The sequence below is a fragment of the Mauremys reevesii genome, linkage group 10, assembly GCF_016161935.1.
Source record: "Mauremys reevesii isolate NIE-2019 linkage group 10, ASM1616193v1, whole genome shotgun sequence".
NCBI lineage: Eukaryota > Metazoa > Chordata > Testudines > Geoemydidae > Mauremys > Mauremys reevesii.
Genome location: NC_052632.1, coordinates 23,715,160 through 23,737,033, shown reverse-complemented (window position 1 = coordinate 23,737,033; position 21,874 = coordinate 23,715,160). Strand labels below are relative to the sequence as shown.

Sequence of the window (21,874 nt, the reverse complement as noted above, 5' to 3'; positions counted from 1 at the left end):
CTTGGGAAGTCTTTAGTCTCCTGAAAATTTACACCTTAGAGAAGATAAAGCTTCTCTTTCATATGGACACATGGTACTCATATTATCCACTCACATAGGAAAGTTATTCCTGGATAAAAAATAATGGTGCTAATATTTTACATATAAAAGGGAATTTCCAGTAAAGATTCTTTTTCTTGGAAAGGCGGCCAGGAGAAAGGGCAGAGATTAAACACTGCTATAATCCAGAGCGTAGAGTGTTTTGCACCTTGAATGAGCGATTATTCAGTGTCATCGACTGAAAGGTGTTGGATCCCTCTGAGCAATTTGCAATATCCTGAGTGGTTTGCAGAATTCTGTGGTAAATGTTCTGAGGTTATCTCATAATAATGAAGATGATGATGTGCATCACCACTGTACATGGAGTTTCACCAGATAAAATTATACTTATTGTTATGTTTTGAATGGCATTATTAACAACAGATTTAATGGACAGATATAACTCAAAACTGGATAATTAGATTATTATAATTTGCTCCAATTTCCATGTATTTTCTGCAAAAATGATTACTAATATGTGGTTATATAAAGTGTTAGTCTTTGCTCTTATGATATTCATTACTCTTTTCCATATTTTCATAATTTACATTAATGTTTTTAACACATACATGTAAAAAAAATATCTGCTAACATCAAATAATAACATAATACCAGGTCAGACTTGAATATACTAAAACTATCGTAAAAACATAAAACCTTGCCTGAAATAAATATTTCTCTTTCAGTTATATTTTCTAAACTAACCAAGAGATTCGATTTACTTTTCAGAATCCTTAATTGCCTTTGACAATAACAAAGTACATCATATCATACTGTGGCATATAGCAATCCTGCTGAAAAATGGATTGACATTGATATACTCCTTACTAGACTCAAACAGGTAATACACTGTACTAAGTGGTCCTATACTCCGACTGATGTCATTCCCAGAAAAATGCAGCATCCAGCACAGCTGGCTTAACAGGCTTGTGGAAGATTCCCCGCAACGTAAGGGAGTCCTTGGGAGCTGTAACAAAGCTATAGTGGTTCCAGCCCACCCCTTCTCCTGGCTCCCTGTGAGGGTGGCATAGCCAAGGAAAGGAGGTATGGACATGACATCTCAATCCTTGGTGATACCTAGCTGCAGGAAACAACGCTTGTGTTTGAGGCAGTCAGGCTTAAATTAGAGCAGCCCTGAGGCTGGTCTAACTCATGCTGGAAACTCACCAATTCTCTGACTGAACCTAGGATTACAGGAGGGAAGGCCATAAAGATAGTGTAAAACCAGGCACAGGTCATACACAACCAAAGTTTGAGGTCTAATATTAAACTATAAATAAACTTTTGAACATTAAACAAAATGAGACTAGTTTGCATTGTGTTAATGAAAGATAAGCCAAGAAGAGATTTTTCTCTCTCTCTCTCTGAAGTCTGTGAAACACATGGCAATAGCTCAGGAAAAATTAAAATGTAAACAAAGTATTTGACCACGGGCAGATTTTAGAAATTGATTTGCAAGGAAAGGAAGTATTGAAATTAGGTAATAAGCAGTTCTAGTCAAAGGGGCTTTTTCTATGCACAGTAAAAAAAATTTCTGGTAGGGTTTAGCTTTCTGATATTTATTAATTATTAAAAATATTTTTATTATCACATATTAGTCTAATGCCTGCCGCTGCCGCCTTATCCAAACACACAATATGACATTTAAACAAATAGAACACTGGCCGCTATAGGAATATACTTTCCATATACATCATATTGATGAATGAGGTGACACCAACAAGTATAAAGGCAATGTAACATTATATATATATAATGTTAGATAAAAGTTTATATATATAAACTTTTATCTATTTTTATTTATATATAACATATCTCAATAACTTTTAAAACATTTCATTAGACTGCCATTATTAAAAAAGAATTCATTTTAATGGATTTTCCCAGCTGGGCCCTTCTTTATCTGTATATCCTGAGCAAACAACAAGAAATCTCTGTGCTGAGACACTAAGTATAATGCATAGTAATATTTTCAAACCATCTCAAACTCCATACACAGATTCATTTCTTCACACACTAAAATCCATTCCCTTATCAGCTACCACCAATATCTGAGTCCATTACTGAAATGTTCCTACCTAAATTAGGGCAGCCATTTCTACATTTAAGTGTTCCAGTTGGCACCTAGAACAGGTACATGGACAGCTAAGCACTGATTTAGACTGGATCTCTTAGCTTAAGTACTTCAAGTTTGAAATTGGCCTCTTTAGTTGTTTGTGACAAAGTACACATGTGGTTACCCTTCCCTGCAAGCCAGTGTGAAGACAGTTTCACATCAGCTGCCAGGGAAATGCCCTGTATAAGCCTATAGTAATGTTTTCCTTGGCAAGACCAGGTTTTTCAGACACATCTCATGATATCCTTTTGGGTCCCTTGTTCCTTATGTTGAGTTGTTTCACACTCAGCAAAGGCATTAAAGACCAGATTTTCAAAGGCAAAAATAGCAGCCAGACTCCTAACTCCTACTGACTAGCAGTGAGAGTTAGGCACCTATCTGCCATCTGTGCCTTTGAAAATCTACTCCTAAATGTCATTTTTCTTTTTGCTGTACATTGCACAGGAAAACAGATGTTTAAAAGAAAATTAAGAAGAATTTACAATCACAATAGCTATAATTATTTTAATTAATTTGCCCCAGTTCAATAAACAAAACAGATCAGTTCACTGTTAGACTTGACTTTGGGTTGCTCATCCTCATGTGAGGCAGTCATAACATAACCGAGATTTCAGTATCTATGGAGTCATTCCAACCAAAGATTTGCTAAATTAATGCATTATGGAAATGTGTGATGTGTACAACAAATATTTACAGATGAAATAATCTCACTCAATAGCATTACATCACAAAGTTAACCAAAAAACTGTTGCATCTTTTATACTCACAAATAAAATTTTTCATCCCATACTGGATTCAAGTTTCCAAAAATAGTTTTAGTTCTCCGTTTGGTTTTGCCAACTTGTACTGTAACATATGGATCACTTGAGCCTGTTTTATCCTTAGCTTGTAAACCCTGAGCACAAACCACTGCAACAAAAAATGAAACAAACAGGTTTTACCCCACAGCTTTCATTGTGAAGGACCACATGCAACAGTGGCCAAAAAAAGGAGAAAAAACACAGTATAGGGAGTCTTAAAAAGAAAGGTTAATAGGAAATCAAGGAGAGTGCTGAAGAGAAGGTCATTTTAACTTCTGTTAGCTGGGGACTTGATGCAGAAATTACTGGGTGTATCCCATGACCTCTGTTATGCAGAAGGTTAAACTAGATGATCATAACGACCCCTTTTGGCTGCAAAAATCTATGAATCTAGCTAATGTGCCATAATCTAAAGATTAACTGCAGCGTGTATCTACTATACAGTGAGTATGATACAAAGCAAATATTTTCTGCAACACTGATCACTGAGATTCCCTTCTAAAGCTGTGGTTTCAATGCACTGTAAGCAATGTAATGTTACAGTCTAACTCAGTTCAAGTCTTATGATTCCCTGCATAGTAGGAAAGGCTTTCAAAATCTAAGAAAGGAGTTTTGCTTGCACTGGGAGAATGTTTGTCATGAATTTTGGAACTAAACATGGATATCCTTAATGAGCACTTCACCCTATCGTTCCTCCTTGGCATATGTGGGACTAAAACAGTGTGACTATAAATATTTTCCCAATACTATATAGCATACTCAGCCAGTCAAAAGCCTTCAGTAACAACGGAAAGACTGCATTCAAGAAAATTAACTGTAACTGTCATTAGCCATGAATGTTGTAGCCATATTAGTCCCAGGATATAAGAGTGACAAGGTGGGTGAGGTAATATCTTTTATTGGATCAACTTTTGTTGGTGGAAAAGACAAGTTTCAAACTACACAGAATTCTGCTTCTGTGTACTCAAAAGCTTCTCTCTTTCACCAACAGAAGTTGGTCCAATAAAAAAATATTACCTCACCCACCTTGTCTCTCCATCATTCAGAGTTTATGATGGCTAATGTATATATATTCTGTGGTAAATATAAATACATATCACTCACTTTTTCCATTATAATTCATAACACTGGAAATCTCTCATTTGAATGCAAAATTGTCAAAACCAGAATAACCTGCAGCTGAAAAACTTGACATGGCTGCTAACATCAGCAGAGATTTGTTTTATTATTTTGAACACATTGTTTAAAATGTCTTGATGGCACCATTTAGTTAACATAGCCTGCTGTCAATCACATGGGATAATGAAGCTCACCGTGTACTCAGAAAAGTGACTGTATACAAATGGCACTTTCTGAGCCAGCAGATCTGCTCCCTGTGTGTGTTCAGAGTCAAATCTGCTGACTTTTGTGAAAAAAAGTAAGTTTTCATTACTATTCATTCCTGTCGGCCCTATAGAACACCACATTTCTGGGGATTCAACTGGATTTGCTTCTGCCTGACACTTCATTGTTAGCAGAAAGGGCACTTTTCAAAGTCACAAATTACAAGCTGGCACCCAACTCCCACTCAATGAAGTCACATCCTAGGGTGTCTTTTGTGCCTGTGGAAAATCTCCCCTGGAATTAACTAAATTCCAATTGCAGGGTCACCCGTGTAACCCACTTCTGTCCTCAGTTCTACCCGTGCAATCACACTGAATGCAAGAGACCTGCACAGGTACAACTCAGAGTATAAACCAAGGGTAATGGGGCTACACAGCAGTCACTGAGGGGAGGATTTGGACTGCAAATCTGAGGGGAGCCTTTGCTTCTGGTGATGATTCATAAGCCACAAAGAACTCTCTTGGAATCTCAAATCAGGTTCATTGTTTAGGGCTGGCAGGTATGGAAAATACAGCATTCATCTTCTTACTTGAAAATTGAGTAAATTTGAAGAGGGAATAACTGAGGCATAATAAATGTGGATTTAAACAATGCGCCATTTTACAAAGTAATTTTGCAGAGTAGAATCATACTTTAAAGGGCAAATGCTGCTGGCATTCTCTGTAGCATGGAATGAGACCAAACAATGGAAAATCCAGTGTGGACATGATACACAGCTTACTTGAGGTGCTGCTGCTGATCAGAAGCCACAGAGAAGATTCTGAAATACCTCAACAAGCCTGCCTGTGGTGGGTGCACTGGAGACTGGCTAGGGGAAAACAATTCAAAAGAAGAATATAGGGCAAGACTCCATTCTTATGGAAGGGAGAGAGGACAATACCAGGTTGTTGAACCTGGGAAAGAGGTGTCCAGAGTTCTGTGGCTCAGTACTGAAGCTAAATAATTTCCTTGCAAAGAGGTATACAGTGAATTACACTGTAGTAACACTGTGAGTAACGAAACACAACCTCCCAGGTGGGGGTACGTCTACCCTTCCTACTCTACATTATTAGTAGCACTTGAGCCTGCACTTTGCAGGAGAGGAAAGGTGGCTATGTTGTTAATGTACCGTGTCCGGAACTCAGGAGACTGGGATTCCATTTCCAACCCAATTAACCTATTTTGGTTCAGTTTCTGAAGATGGGGATAAGAAGTCTCTCTCACCTCACAGAGTGATAGGGCTAAATCCATTAATGCTGTAAGCTCTTTGAGATCCTGTGATGGAAGGTGCTATGCAAGGGTAAAACATTGTTATGGGTTTGCATGGTGCCTACTAGGATGCAGTGCATGTCCATAAGTGAGAATCTTAGGTGCCACAACAGAAACAATTCATAAGAAAGCATTATTCTCATGATATTATTATTGATGTTGTTACCCTTCTAGAAACATTTAATTTGTATAATGTGAGTCTCTGTATAGTGGATGTGAAAAGCCACAGTTGTATGCACAGAGGGCTGTGTTGCAGTTCCACCGACCCAGCAGAAGCAAGATATCGAAAAAAGGTTTGTTCTCCACTTCTCTTCCGGCTCAGCAAGCCTCCTCCTGCATTTCTGCCTCACTCCTACTTTCTCCTCCCAGCCTGGACCACTTAACCTCTGTCTCTCCCCAGCCCACCTCAGGACTCTCTTGGCTGCCTTTAACCACCCTGGCCTGCCCCCCAGCATCTGGGGCCTGATTCACAGCCCTCTGAAGTCAGAATCTTTCTATTGATTGCAATGCGCTCTGGATCAGGCCACAGGTCAGGATGTGTCCTGTCCTCTCCAAGCAGATATGACTAGAGCTTTGCTGTCTTCAGGCAGGTCTCTAAGGGCTAGTCTACACTTACCTGCCGGGTCGACGCGGTGAGTTCGACTTCTCGGAGTTCGAACTATCGCATCTAATCTAGACGCGATAGTTCGAACTCCGTGCGCGCTCCGGTCGACTCCGGTACTCCACCACTGCAAACGGCGGTGGCGGAGTCGACCTTGGAGCCGCGGACTTCGATCCCGCGGCGTCTGGACGGGTAAGTAGTTCGAACTAGGGTACTTCGAGTTCAGCTACGCTATTCACGTAGCTGAACTTGCGTACCCTAGTTCAACCCCCGCCCTTAGTGTAGACCTGCCCTAAGGTTCCATTCACACATCAGTTCCAAGCAAGGAAAGGAACCATCAAGAAAAGGTGCCTCTCTTTTCCCTTAGGGGGTCTAGTTCTGTGACCTGGCTACGTGAATTAGGGAGCATTCATCTAATGGTCCTGATTCTGCAACATTAAAGTCCATAGGAGTTTTACCGCCGACATCAGTGAGAGTAGGATCAAGCCCTTAATGGCTAAACTAGTTTTGTACCATCTGGTGCAGTGATTTTTTAATCTATCATCTCATTCTACACTGTGAGTAAAGTATGAATGGATTCACATATTCCTCAGTAACACATTAAGATAACTTCACACCTCTATGCTGGCTGTGCAGTTCCGCTTAATTCACAGGCATAAACAGTAATAAGGACATTCCCGGGTCTTACAGCACTACGCATGTGTTTGGATCTTTGATCCACTGAAAAAATATAATATGTGATCACAATACTATTGAAGGTATATTGTGAACTATGTTAGAAAAACCCAGCATATTGCATGTAAAGAACATAGATCACATGGGACTAAATTAAGCACAGCAGTTTGCAAATTGATCAATGGGTAAAAAAAATTAATTATACCTGTTTCACTAACACATACATTAATGCTTAATAGAAAGCAAAGCTTTTGTTTTATTTTATCTTATTGTAGTCACAAGTGAGTGGTGAAAGCTGGAAAGGGTTTTAAAGCTTATCTTCTGATCCCCTATGACAGTACATCAAAATCCTGGAGAGGAAGGCAATGCATAATTCACTTTTAAAATCAGAATATGGATTAGTTTTAATGACATTAAAGTTAAATTAAATTAATGTTGAATCTAATCAAATTCAAGGGCATTTAATGTTTCACATCACTAATTTTTAATTCTTTACACTTGTAGTTAAGTTATTTCATGCACTAGTATCGTATGCTGGAGGTCAGTTTGTGTAACCACTTATTATATTTAAGTTTCCTGTGCTGATATTTGAATTCAGAAACTAAAATATATAAGGAATAAATTCCTGATTCCTGAGCTTTAATGCAAAATGGGAATCTTTGTGAGCAGCTGGCCAAACTCAAAGGTTAAGAACAGTTAACAGCAATTTTGAGCAGATGTGTTAGATGAATATTACTTAACTGGAACACAATCTTACTCAAGCAACAAAAATGGATGGGGACTCTCGTACCAAAGGGGTTGGAATTATTAGCTTCTTAGCATTTCAGTCATTAAAAACACATCAAGGAGATCATCAACTATAACTCTTGCAATTGATCAATATTAGCAAAATCTCAAGCACAGGAGGTGCTGATAGGAGGCAGAACAGATGAAAAAAGAACAGTTTGTTATCTTCCCATCCTAAAATAGAAGGAGTTATTTATGTCTGAAGGAAATATACATTTATTTTACTGACACTGTCTACACAAAGTACAGGATTTTCTGTGACTATCACTCAAGCTTCCAGTTAATATGCTATTGTACTAACTATTTATAGATAACCCTGAGATAAAATTTAACATGGAATTTCATCTTAGATTCTATGAACACTAACTTGTAGCAATAGGACTGGGGAGGAAAGAGCTTCTTTCAACTAGAGAACATTTCAATATGGAAAAAAAAATCTCACCTGTGATGGTTATTTTTGCTGACCACTTGGACGTTCCATCCAACACACTCTGTTTTGCTGCCTTTGTGTATTGCACAAAATCTTCTTTGGAAATCTGGAACATTTCCTGGATCACTTCAAATACCTCTGGTCTATTTCTCTCCCTAATCTTCATTCTTTCCTTCATAGCAGTAATAATATTCTGGGTCTTATCTTCTGCACCATGTTTAGAACTTTTCTCTGCAGCTCCTTCATTTTAAAATAAATGAATTGATCAATATATTCAAAAAAACACTGGAGCAAGTAGCACATCACATCATCATGTCTGGTTTTCACTTCTATAACCCTTAGCCAATATTAGGTACAATGCTGGAGTTCAGCTCTTCCAAATATTACAAACTAGAAGCCAAGGTGCCATCACACAAGAGAAATCGTATTTGGGAACTGCTGTGCCATCCACTGTGATGTAATTCTCTATACTGAAGGCTAGGATTATAATTTTACCTGAGATGATACTGATAAGTACAGTATTTCAGATTTTGCAATACTAGGTGATGAATGAGTCTTAAGCGGCCACTATAATTGAGAAAGAATATACGTCAAATGACTCAGTGGTGGGGAAGTTGTCTGTCTATATTAGAGTTTTCAGGATCTGACCCTGTCTGAAAGACATTACTCTTTCAGATACTTTAAATGTTACTCTTCCTTTCTGAGCACTTAATATAATAGCATTTATATTTCCTTTTTTGTATAGTTTCCTTAGCAAATTATTAAAATTCTACTTGCTAGGTAGACTGATAAAAGAAGCTAGAAGAAATTCTATGCTGAATGGGAAACCCTGATTTTCAAGGCACAGACTATTTGGTGTATTACAGTTGCCAAATATTATTATAGCATTTCATGACAATTATAAATTTAAGACAGTCACTGTTTCCATTATAAACCCCTCTCATCAGAGATCTGATAACTTGAGCAAAAATATGAACAGTTTCCGATGCTTTCAGGACAATTCTATAAAGGTAAATCCCAGAGTCTGCAGGCACTGTATACACTTGAGGAAATGTCTCCTCATCCCCTCATGGCAGAGCATCTCCACAAGACCATATCCAAAAGCCACATAAGCCAGGTAAAATCCATTCCGTCAACACAGAGACTGAATGCTTAGAGCCTTAGGGCTGCTCTATCTTGTGCCAGGTAGAACAGCCACTTCTCCCAAGAGCCAGCACAGGAAGCCCAATCTAGGAACACTGGAGGGCAACACACTCTGGTCACATCTCCTTCCAACTAAGGATGCCACTGGAAAGCTCAGTGTGCCATGAGCAGAAGCGGGGCAAGCTGGTTTCATGTTAACTATGGACTCTGCTGCTGGCTCTTTAAGCCAGCTTTCCATCCCCTTGGGCCTCTGAAATAGTGGCCAATATCTGGCCCTTGTTGATTCATTTCTGGCTGAAATTGGGTAGATTATTCAGGGTATGTCGTTTCTTCCAAGAGTTATACCAATGGGACAATTTAGAGACATTTTGCAAAGAAAGGTGCTTTAGGAGAGCAGAGGGAAGGATGGTTTGGGAGGGGGACAGGAGAGGGTACAGAATCTTGAATTTTTTAATAAAAAATAAATCAAAAGATGGTTATTAACCATCACACTCAGAAACGATGGGACTCTTCATTAGTCTGTTCTCAGCTGTCACAATAACCAGGTGCCAGCTTCAAAACAGAGATTGACAATCTTTCCCCAGGATGAGATAGTAAGCTGAAGACATATCAGTACATGCATGTGTCAAAATAGGAGAAAGCTCTTTATTAAAAGCAGTGAAGGCACAAGAAAGATAAGAAACTTATTGCTTTGTTTCAACTGTCTGTAACTCCTGAATGGAAACCTAATGATGGACCATAGGTGTCATGGTGCCAGTTCTGGGAAAGAGCCCACCTGTGCCCTGTTTAGCTGTCACATAGCATTCATCCATAACTAGCACGGAAATGTAACATTACAGTAGGCTTCAATGTCAAGAAAAGTTCAAGGAAGAAAGCTGAACACTAAAAGCTGAATTGAGGCACAGTTCTCTGATAGGGTGGCATGGAGCTGCTCCTCCCAACAGGAGCCCCTAGAGACATTCCATCTCAGGGAGGAGACAAGCTATGTCCTCATGCTCCCCAGCATGCAGAGACAGAGCTCCCAACACCATACCCCTTTGAAGGGTGCAGCATACCTCCTTCAGTTCTGCTAGCCGATGTACAGAGGTGAGCATGGTCCTACCTCTTCGCTTTCTCCTTGGCCATGTCTTGAATTCCACTATAGTATAGGGACATGGATGGGCCCTACTGTGGCAGAGAACTATAAAGGACTCCTTGTATCTTCCACTGCCTTCCTACTTTGAGCACCTGAGGAGCAGCAGGGCACAATGTGCCCCAAAGCTCTGAAACCAGAGCCTAAGAAAGTTTCTTTCTCTAACACAACTCCCATTATTGTTCATTTCCCGAACTGTGGGTGGGTGGCAGAAAAGACCAAAGGATATTGCTTATGTGATTGTAATTTATACACAGTATGTGTGTAGGGCAGGGCCAGCTCTATTCTACAATCAATGAAAGTGGCCAAGGAAGGAAACAGAATATTAGGAGGAGCAAAACTTTCAGCATCTCTTTGTTAGGTGACTTGGTTAGTAGGCAGGGACATTTGCTGGTTTGCTTATGGCAGCAAAACCGCTAGAGCTGCCCCAGTACATAAAATAGACACATGTGCATAAGGGGAGTCACAAAGCCAGGGAGGGCATCATTAAAAATTCTTCACAGCTTAAGGCTGAACTTGTAATTCATGAATGGAGAAGTTACAGGGCTTTGAAGATATCTATTTTTCTAAATGTATGCACTGATCACCGTGCAACTTCAGAGCTAACAACGCCGTTGTAAAGTCCTCTCCTTTCTGTCTGATGAAAGTATTGCTGAGAGGCAGCCTCATCACTGCGTATTGTACGTGAGTAACATAGCAGCGTTTTAGGTGTCTGATAATGAATTGGTTTATTTTTCAGCTCAGAGTAAGGTGTGAGGTGGAGGCTGAGGAAGGAAACGTAGCTCTGAGGAGGGCATGGGAAAGTCGGGGCGTGGCATTTCAAAATCTATAGTGCACAACCATGAGCAGAATGCCACCAGAAACAGGTGGTCAATGCTATGTTAAAAATGATAGCAGCAAAGAAGTGAGGTAGCTGGGATCACTGAGCAGGATACACCACAGGTGTGTATGCCATATGGAGTCTGTCAAGAATGGCAAGATGACAGAGCAATACAAAGAAGATTTTCTAACCAATGAAACAGTGATGTAATAGACACATCACTTGTTTTCATGATAGGTCCTGTGGGAATAGATGCTACTGATGGTTGATTCATACTATTGAATACGGTGGACCAAATTCTGCAGTTATTCATTCCTTATTCAGGTAAGACTAGCTTTGATTCCAGTGGGAGATTTGCCTGAGTTAGAATGATAGAATTGGACCCTGGCTATGTATTTCTCCACTGACATTTATCCCAGTGTACATTTATTTATTTAAAATGTTGCTTTCTGCACTCTCCAACTCAGATACATGCTTTTTTTTTCTCCATGAGGGTCCCAGGAGGGAGTAACTCATATAACCTTACAACAGCAGACTTCAGTACAACACAGGCAGTATAATGTAGAACACTCAGTCTAATGCTGCTGGCAACAGTGAGTTGCTATTTCAGGTACATTTATACTGACATGGCTGCTTAAAATAAAGGATTAAAAGTTTCACAGAACCAGAAAATGTGGGTGCCTGTTTAATGAAGCAAGTAATTTATTCAGGCTTTTTATAGCCACAATCCACAAACCTCTCCTCCATAGCCAGTTTTAGCTCTAGGCACTTTGGAATTCATACACTGGTTGGAGAAAAGGGAATGGTTGCAGTCTGCATTGGATAAAGGAAACCAATGAATACGAGGGAGCCAAATTATGAGCACATTTATAAAATGTAGCAAATAAGTGTCTATTTTGTATAGGGATCTATTATACAGCTGTGCGCGCTTCTCTCAAAAGCCATCTGACCCTGGTTCTATGCCAGCTGGGGAGACCTGTCCATTTCCCATGCTGCAAGAAAAAAAGATGGAGTGCTTTACTAAAAGTATACTGGAAGCCCTTATAATTGTGCCATTTTTGCCTGAGTTAAATATATGAGGTTACATTACAATACACTATACAACCTCAAATACAATTACTATAAGAAAAACGTATAGAACATTGCAGATAAAGATGTCACATTAATTAGTTACCTAGGGAAATAGGCTAGTTTGTAAGAATAATGACTGCATGAAAATATTGTTAGAAATCTATTCCACATAACAAACAGGGAGCCAGATCATTTGCCCTGATAAGGCAGCTTTGTATGGTGAATACCAAAGTCAATGCTTTGTAGCTGGTTTTGTTTGTTTTTTCTGTTTCTAATCTTTGGTGATCAGGTCTTCTGGCATCTAAGCTGGCCTTCTGCAGTAAGGAACTCTTTCAGTATTTACTATATCTGAGGGCAGCAGAATCATCAGGACTATTAGCAGTTGTAGAGCACTTTTACAATTCCAAACACTGTGCAAACATTATCTAATTAGCCTTCCTCACACAATTCCTGAGGGGGGACATGGAGGTGTGACGTTGCACTCCATAATGCTTTATAGAAATATGCTTAGGAGTGTGAATATAATGTAACTGGAATATGCTTCATGCAAAAGGTCTCTTGTAAGGTCTCTTACAAAGCTTATGATCTACTGAGTATGTCCATCCTATTTGTATAAATGTATCACTCTTGTATCTGAAACTAGAAATATGAAATATAACTCTGAGGGCCTATTGTAATTATGCAAAGTGTGGGCCATTAATGGTGGCTTGGGATCTTGATGATTCCCATTAACCAGGACAATTGGTTGTAAATGGCTCTGTTTACTTGTAAGACTTCCTGTATACCTGTATGCTGGCAAGTGGGTAATGAAGTCTTATAGTGACATGTGATCATGTCACCTGAACTGGAATCCATCTTTAACCTGGTGCTTTTCCATTTAGAAGGAGGGGTGGAAACCCAGAGAGGGACAAAGGATTCCCGCCTTGTGCAAAAGACATATACGGGGGTGGAATAGAACAAAGGGGCTGCAGTCATGAGAAATCCCCTAGCTACCACCTGAGCTGGAACAAGGGGAAAGTATTGGGCCCAGACTAGAAAGGAGTCTAGTCTGTGGGGAAAAAAAGCTTATTAGAACATCTTTGAGGGTGAGATTTACCTGCATTTAGTTTCCTACTGTATTAAGCTTAGACTTGTGTGTTTTTGTTTTATTTTGCTTGGTAATTTACTTTGTTCTGTCTATTATTACTTGGAACCACTTAAACCCAATTTTTTTTATTTAATAAAATCACTTTTTGCTTATTAATTAACCCAGAGAAAGTAATTAATACCCGGGGAAGCAAACAGCTGTGAATATCTCTCTATCAGTGTTATAGAGGATGAACAATTTATGAGTTTACCCTGTATAAGCTTTACACAGAGTAAAACAGATTTATTTGGGGTTTGGACCCCATTGGAAACTGGGTATTTGGGTGCTGGAGACAGTAGCACTTTTTAAGCTGTTTTCAGTTAAGCCTATGGCTTTTGGGGGACGTGGTTCAGACCTGGGTCTGTGTTTGCAGCAGGCTAGTGTGTCTGGCTCAACAAGACAGGGTACTGAAGTCCCAAGCTGCCAGGGAAAACGGGCTCAGAGGTAGTCCCAGCACATCAGGTGGCAGTCCCAAGGGGTCCTCTGTGACCGCACCCATCACAGGAGGTACTGAAGGTATTATTTTTCCGTTTTTACACAAGGTGAATGTAAAACACAGTGAGGTTAAATGATTTGCTCTGCAATTAGAATTTGGGAGTTCCAGCTCCGTGCTTAATCTGCTGGAGTATAATTCCTTTTCTATGATGCCATCAAGCGCTACTATTTTGTTTTGATGGCATTTTTCTTTAAAGCTCTCTCAGGTTGTCATGACTCAAGAAGAGGCTATCTGTCTGACAGCACTGAAAGGGTCTTCTATCATGGGGACTTCATTGGAATCTTATAGAATCTTTTGAGCTAATCATCTTCTATTTTCTTTTTTATTATTTATATTGTGCCTGAAAGATGTGAGGCACTTTACAGAGCAGCAAAGATACAGTTATATTTATGGCCATATGGGAGGCATGGCTTGATCCACTGCACAAGATTGGAAAGGCAATGGCTGAGGTGAGAGTGGAATGCCAGAGGCTGAATTCCATGGGGTATGTGACATGGTAGCATAATCTTCTATGGCTTCTATATCTTGAGAATTCCTGAGAATCTCTGTGCCTGGTACTGACAAATGTGTAGTTTTTGAATGATGAAGACAAATTCCAGTGAGCAAAGGTTTCAAACTGAAAAAGTAGACATGTTTAGAAAAAAAAATCCTTAGGCACACGAAGGTTAAGTGCCAATACAAAACAAATACCAGCTGGAAAGACCTCAAGTGATTTCCAATTGTATAGGGGAGGTGAAAGATGACTGTTGAAATGCTTCGACAATGTGATAAATACAATACCTTTGACCTTATATGTCTTTTTGCTAGACATCAAAAAAGCAACATGCTTCATTTTCCATCATTGCCTTTCATTAATAAGCACAGACTGAGGAAATCATTATGCTGTAACAATAAATCATGGATACATTCAATGTGGCAGTAATGGGTCACTCTCAAAACTCATGCTTATTTTCCAGGCAATCCAGATAAAATTGGAAATATGCATTAACGAACACAAGTTACAATTGCCAAACTGTATTGCATAATTTAATGAAACTATTGTTACATCCTGTGATACTGCCAATCCATCAACAGCCCTGTCCATGCATTATTGATTAGAGTCATTTAGACAATACAGTGGCCTATATTGTACAATAAAATTAACAAAGCCTTCTTACCCAAGGACTGATCCAAACAATGTGACAGAGATCAATTCTGACTTAATATCATACCTACTTCTGAAAGCAGCATCTTGGTGAAGATGAGCAGCTTAATCAACAGAACACTGATTTTATTGTTTAACATCAGGCTAGGGCCATTTTGTAATACTGACCCAACTGAGCTTGTTATCTGAACTCACTTCTAGTGGACAGCAATCTGCACTTAAAACCAAGTTGCTGCTGCTCGAAAGGCAATCCATCATAGCAATCACCAGATTGCTAGCCTGACAGATTGTCTGGCAGGGTGTTAAAGAGAGACAATGGGCCAGATTCCCAGACTACGTACATGGGTGTGGCTCCACTGAGGTCAAATCAACTGAGGCTCTGGCCTTTCCTTTTTCAATACTGGTAATTGCAGCCTTCTCTCTCTCTCTCTCTCTCTCTCTCTCTCTCTCACACACACAGGGGCAAAAAACAGCATGGAATTTTCACTGAATTGAGAAAAATATTTAAAATTTTCTTTGCTGGCTGATTCCATGTCAGTGATGAAACTTTAAAATTTCTTTTCAACCTAAAAAACATTGTGTAAGAACCTAATTTTCAAATACAGGTGGCATAGTAGAATCCAAAGCATGCATTTGAGTACTCAGATCTACACATGGGCAGCCAAAATTGATATCTGGGCACTTAAAGAATCCAAAAGTGTGATCGGGGGACCAAAAATATCAAAGACTGGATCCCTTATGTGGATTTAATTTTTATATTGTATATTGCTTACATTGTAGACGTTTACTTGATCAAAACTGCCTACGCCTTGCCTAGGAGAGGAAGCAGAGTAACCAAAGAGGAACACCCTTTACCTTAGATGTGTGTGCCCATTTTAGGTTTGTAATTTTGCCAAGTGCTCAGATAGCATGGTGATATGTATGGCATAAGTATCAACTGAACATTAGGTCCCAGGATGATGCTGTGGCAAAACAACAACAACAAAACACCTCAGGAACATGGTCCTTGGATGTGTCAAGCAGGAGTGGTTTATTACCTCTGTATATATGGCAGCGGTGAGACCTGTGTTGGAATACCATGTCCAGCTCTCGCATCCACATGTTTAAAAAGATGTTGGAAAACTGGACAGGGTTTAGCAATGAGCTGCAAGAATGATTTGTGGTCTGAAAAACATACCTTCTAATAACAATGGGAGACTAATAACAAAAGGAGCTCACTCTAATTAGCTATTAAAAAAGTTAAGCGGCATCTTGATTACCTGCATAGGGAGAAGATTTCTGATAGTAGAGGGATTGTTAATCTAGCAGACAAAGGCTTAACAAGAGAAAATGGCTGGAAATGGAAGTCAGTAAAGCTTAGATAGTGATGGTAATTCACTATTGGAGAAGCATACCAACTCTCCATTGAAAGTCAATGGGATTTGCATTCTTAAGTCACTTAGGTGTGCTTGGAAATGCTACACTGTATGGCCTGTATTGTAGATCACAGAAGATGGTGCCTTCTGACTGTAAAATCTATTAAATAAAAGGACAGATAGACAGATTGACAGTCTATGTAAAAAAACAAATCCAGACTATTATTATATCTACAGTCTAATTCTAGAAGTTTGTACCATGTATAAATGTTAAAAACAAGTCTACCAAATGTTTGTGCATATGTAGTTGTGGTGTTAACATTTGTTATAGAGCAATTATGCCTAAAAGTCAAGCCAAAAATTATTTTTGAACCTTTAAATTGAAATTAATTTCAAATGTAAACAATTATTAAACTGAGAAACAAAGGATTAGATTTCAGTGGATCCACACTAGGGATGTATTTGGCCCACTAACAACTACAGGTAACAATACAGATGCAGGGGTGAGGTCTGAAGTGGTGCAAGTTGATAAATGACTAAAATAGCAGAACTGAGTCTAAAGGAATCTAGAGGGTGTATGCACAGAGGCACTTCAATAGAGGAACGTACTAGGTAAAACCACCAGCAGCTGGGTGTAAGAAAGTTTAAGTAGGAACCCCACCACCCTCGCGCACACAGATACACAGGGCTCAATACTGCAAGATACTGATAACTCAGACCATGATACAGAAAAAGCATTTAAACATATGCTTAACTTCAAGTACACAAATAGCCTAATTGACTGCAATTTCCTACCATGTACAGTGACAGCAAATTTGTTTAGTCCTTAAGTAGCTTCTCAAGGAAAAGTCTCTGTGAATGGCATTTCGTGCTTGGCAGAATGACATAAATTGTAATATAAAGAGAGAAGCCCATGCCAAGGCGAGGGCAGAAATACAACGTAAAATCAGAGAACTTAAGAACAAATGGTGGACTGAGAAAGTGCAAGAACTCCAACATCTCGCAGATATCCACAATACATGTGGTTTCTTTAGTGTCACCAAGGCTGTTTATGGGCCAATTTGACATGGTATGAATCCTCTTCGCTCTAAGGACAGAACCACACTTCTGAAGGACAATGAAGCCATCATTTTGAAGATCTCCTTAATTGTAATTCTATGGTTGTAGATGAAGTTCTTGAGCAAATCCCTCAATGATCATTTAGGGACGAGCTCAGAGACCCTCCCAATTTGTATGAGATGCACAATACTACCATGCAGATGAAGAACAACAAGACAGAACGTCTAGAGGGGATCCCCGCTGAAATTTTCAAAAACGGTGGACCAGAGCTAATTCAGCAGTTTTACCTGCTTATCCTTAAAATCTGGATAAAGGAGGAGATACTCAGTGAAATGAGGGATGCCTTGATTGTCACTCTGTTCAAGAAAGGGGATAAAGTGGATTGTGGAAATTATTGTATCTCCCTCCTAGCCACTGCAGGCAAAGTTCTGGTGCAGATCCTTGCAACCCACCTTCTGCCCCCTCAGAAGAAATTTTACCAGAGTCACAGAGTGGTTTCTGACCATGTTGTGGAACTGCGGATATGATTTTCACAGCACGGCAGCTGCAAGAAAAGTGTTGGGAGCAAAACCGACCACTGTACATGGTTTTTATTGATCTAACTAAAGCCTTTTACTCCGTGAATCGTTGTGCCCTCTGGACTGTACTTTCTAAGATTGGAAGTCCTGATAAATACATCAATGTCCTATAATTGCTTCATGATAACATGAAAGTGACTGTTCTGAGCAGCACTGGTTCCCAGAGTGAACCTTTCAAAGTACAAACAGGAGTCAAACAGAGCTGTATCATTGCTCCAAACATGTTTGCAGTTTTTATTGCTGTCATTCTTTACCTAATTGCTGGGAAGTTTACAGATGGCATTGAAATCACTTACAGAATGAATGGAAAGCTGTTCAGGCTTAGCAGGCTGAAAGCCAAGAGTAAGATTTCCACAACATCTATTGTGGAACTTCAGTATGCTGATGACAATGCAATCTTTGCCCACTCTGAGAAAGATCTTCAAACCATCTTGAATGTGTTTGCCAATGCTTACGCATGTCTCACTCTTAATATCAAGAAGACTAAAGTGCTCTCTCAGCTCTCTCCAAATGCGGTATTACATGCCCCATCTATCAAAATCAATGGAGTGGCACTGAAGAATGTCGATCATTTCCTCTACCTTGGAAGTCATTTTTCATCCAAGGCAGATATTTATGCAGAAATTCAACATCACCTGAGCTGTGCCAGTGTAGCTTTTTCTCATTTACGGCACAGGGTCTTTGAAGATCACGACATTCAAACAGACACCAAGCTTCTTGTTTATCAAGCTGTTATTCTCCCAACACTGTTGTATGGACAATCTATAGACACCACTTGAAAGTCCTTGAGAGGCACCATCAACGCTGCCTTCATAAGATTCTGAAGATCAAATGGGAAGACAGACACACCATTATTAGTGTTCTGGAAGAGGCAAATACTACCAGTATTGAGGCAATGATCATCCGTCAGCAATTCCACTGGACTGGTCACATTGTCTGGATGCCAGACCATCGCTTCCCAAAACAAGTTCTGTTCTCTCAGCTGAAAGAAGGGTACAGTAACGTGTGTGGACAACAGAAGCATTATGAGGACTTGCTGAAGGACAACCTAAAAAAATGTAATATTGACATTGATATGTGGGAGACACTTGCCCAGGATCACTTAAAATGGAGTGAACTCCTACGTGATGGTCTCCTGCATTTTGAACTTGCTCGCCGACAAGCAGAAGAGGACAAGAGGTGCAGGAGGAAGGAGAGACTGGTCCCCAGTCATGGTCAACAGCCTCCTACCCTCATTGTAATAGAACTTGTGGTTCAAGGATTCGCCTTGTTAGCTACCTGAGGGCCCATAACTTCCATGGTAGATGATCATACTCGGTAACGAGTGATCGCCCATCATTTCACTTCAATTAATGTTAAACTGAAATGTTCTGAATATGCATTCTCTCAGATAAAGGAGTGAACCTTTTACTCTGCAATGATATGTTTTTCTTATATAAGCTAAAAATGCTTCTAAACAATTAAATCATGTTGTCCCTGCCTTCCTAGATCTGCATGTAGAAGAGTTCCCCCTTCTAATGCAAAAAAAAGGGTACAGCCATCCAGCAGTGACATCCCTTCCTCCTGGACCAGGAATACGATTCTACCCAAGGTCCAAGATCCATGCATAGTATTTGTAGGAGACATATATTGTTCCCACTGCTCTTTTTGTGCAGTCCTTTCAGTGCCACAGAAGAGGGTGGGGATTCTAGCGGTAGGTGTGAAAAGCCCTGGCAGCAGGGCTCCAAACTCAGTGATACAAGAGTCTCTGAAGCAGATGCAGATGGGACAGGCTTCTATTAGACCTGCCGAGATCCATACGGATCTCCCAAGATCTGCAAGTTCTGGTTCTAGTACCCCTGCCCATTCTATCAGGAGGTGAACCCCATGCCCCTGATAGAACAATCTAGGGAAAATTCCATGATGGGCACTTTGTGGAGTTTGCCTATTGCTGGCCTTTTGGCTTTTCTTTGGGAAGGTGCGATCTGCATCCAATTCTAATAAAAATGGAAAAAGAGGCAATTAAAATTTTAAGTATGGCAGCTCACTGTTGCTTGGTTCTTGCATTGAGGGTGATAAGCAGTTACTCGACAAATTACTTGCACATATTCTGTTGCCAGCAGCATGACAACCTGACAGAAACTTTATTTCATTTTTATGCTTGAAAACCAAAGCAGTATAAGCCAAGTGATTCCCAATAGACCTACTACACCAAATCACTACACAGAACTGGAAAGAGATCAATGGTCTAATACACAATGAATTATTTTTAGATGGAGTCTTAAAATGTTGCTGGAATCAAATATATCAATTGGTCAAATGAGAGTAGACAGGATCTGACACTTGCTATATATTAAAGAGTAGACATTCCTCTTACTCAGGGCATGTACTGCCCAGGAAACAGAAGTTCTGCACACTTGTTAAAAGACTTATTTGTTAGCATCCTGTTTACATTAAACATGGCTGAAATTTGAAACCAGGCCAGCAGCAACCCTAGTCCACACCATTCATAGTTTTATAACATGACTTTCAGCACAAACCAACCAACCTTCTTTTCATACTGTTTAATTAAAGTATACTAGCAATACAGGTGGAAAACAAGGTTGCTACTAGCTCAGTTTCAAACATAATAAGGAACCAAGGTTAGGCACTGTTCGATTTGCAAATTCTCCATAGTGCTAGGGCCCCTTTGAGTCTGTGCATCTGGTCAGCTGGCAATTCCCCCTGCGTAGTGGGAATCTTTGGGTGTCGTAAAGCTGGAGAACGGCTCTATGCCATCCAGCATCATAACCGATGGCATAGAGAGTATGGCTAGGAGAGAGAGGGTGTGGCTGGAACATCAATATACTCTGGCTATACCTAGCTGCTATAATGGTCCCTCAAGGATGTGATGGCTATGCATAAGACAGAGCAACCCTAGGGCTGCTATAACATATACCGGGGGCCAAAAAAGTCTCTTTTCAGCCCAGAATTGACAAGTCACAAAGGTGGCAGGTCCTGATTCCCTACTGCCTTGCATTGCACAGAATGCACAGTGGGTATAAAACACTACCAAATTTAGTATGATCTAAAAATGTTCCCAAGTTAGTTTTTGGGAGGGATGCTCAGGGTGGCCAAAGTCAATTGGGCCATAAAGGGGACAAAAGAGGGTAGCAAAGTTCACTCTGGGGATGAAGGAAGGTTAGTCACTAGGCCCAGAGGCATAAGATATAGTCCCCTACTATGTTTGTAAATATGGAGTGCATCTACCAGATAGGGCTGAGCAGCTTTTCTATCAGCTATCTGAAGATGGCTTATCACTTGGCAGGGGATTATCCAAATTAATTTTTAGTATTCCTGATGGCAGGAATCCAGTGTGGTAAGAGTGTATTAGTGGGAGGCCTTTGATTCATCCCAATCTCAAACACAGGACTGGGAGTTACCAAAACCAGAATCTGCAAGGAGGATTGTAATAAGAGTGTTGAGTTTTAAATGCCAATGAAATATCCCTTTGTGTTATTAATGAGTTTCATCCCAGTAAAATAAGGTAAATTACTAAGAGCTTGAGTGGATTGAGGGGGAAAAGGAAGAAATTGTATGCAGCACTTCCTTATCTCTTAAATACTGCTGATAACACGCTTTTGCCTTATTTTAGAGGGGAAAAACAGTACCGAAACCATTAGATTACAAGGTCAAGAAAGCAGTTATTTCCATAAATAGATCATTATAAATAAATATTTGCTTAAAAAATTAATGTATTTGTTGCAGGAGTGGCTATGATGATAAACATTTTGTAATTAATAGAGGCAACAATGCCAAATAATAGAAAAAAGGAAAAGGGGGCTGAAAAGTACTTGTGTACTATCATCCTGTCT

The 21,874-nt window shown here is 39.8% G+C and overlaps 1 protein-coding gene across 1 annotated transcript in view; it reads right to left on the bottom strand.

The window, feature by feature from the left end:
- UNC13C (unc-13 homolog C) overlaps positions 1 to 21,874 on the bottom strand; it is a 382,852-nt gene that overhangs the window by 248,040 nt on the left and 112,938 nt on the right. The window contains exons 8-9 of the mRNA XM_039492380.1: positions 8,130 to 8,357; positions 2,962 to 3,103 (exon numbers count right to left, since the gene is read on the bottom strand). Coding sequence (XP_039348314.1) covers positions 2,962 to 3,103; positions 8,130 to 8,357 — 370 coding nt within the window. The remainder of the gene's footprint in view (positions 1 to 2,961; positions 3,104 to 8,129; positions 8,358 to 21,874) is intronic.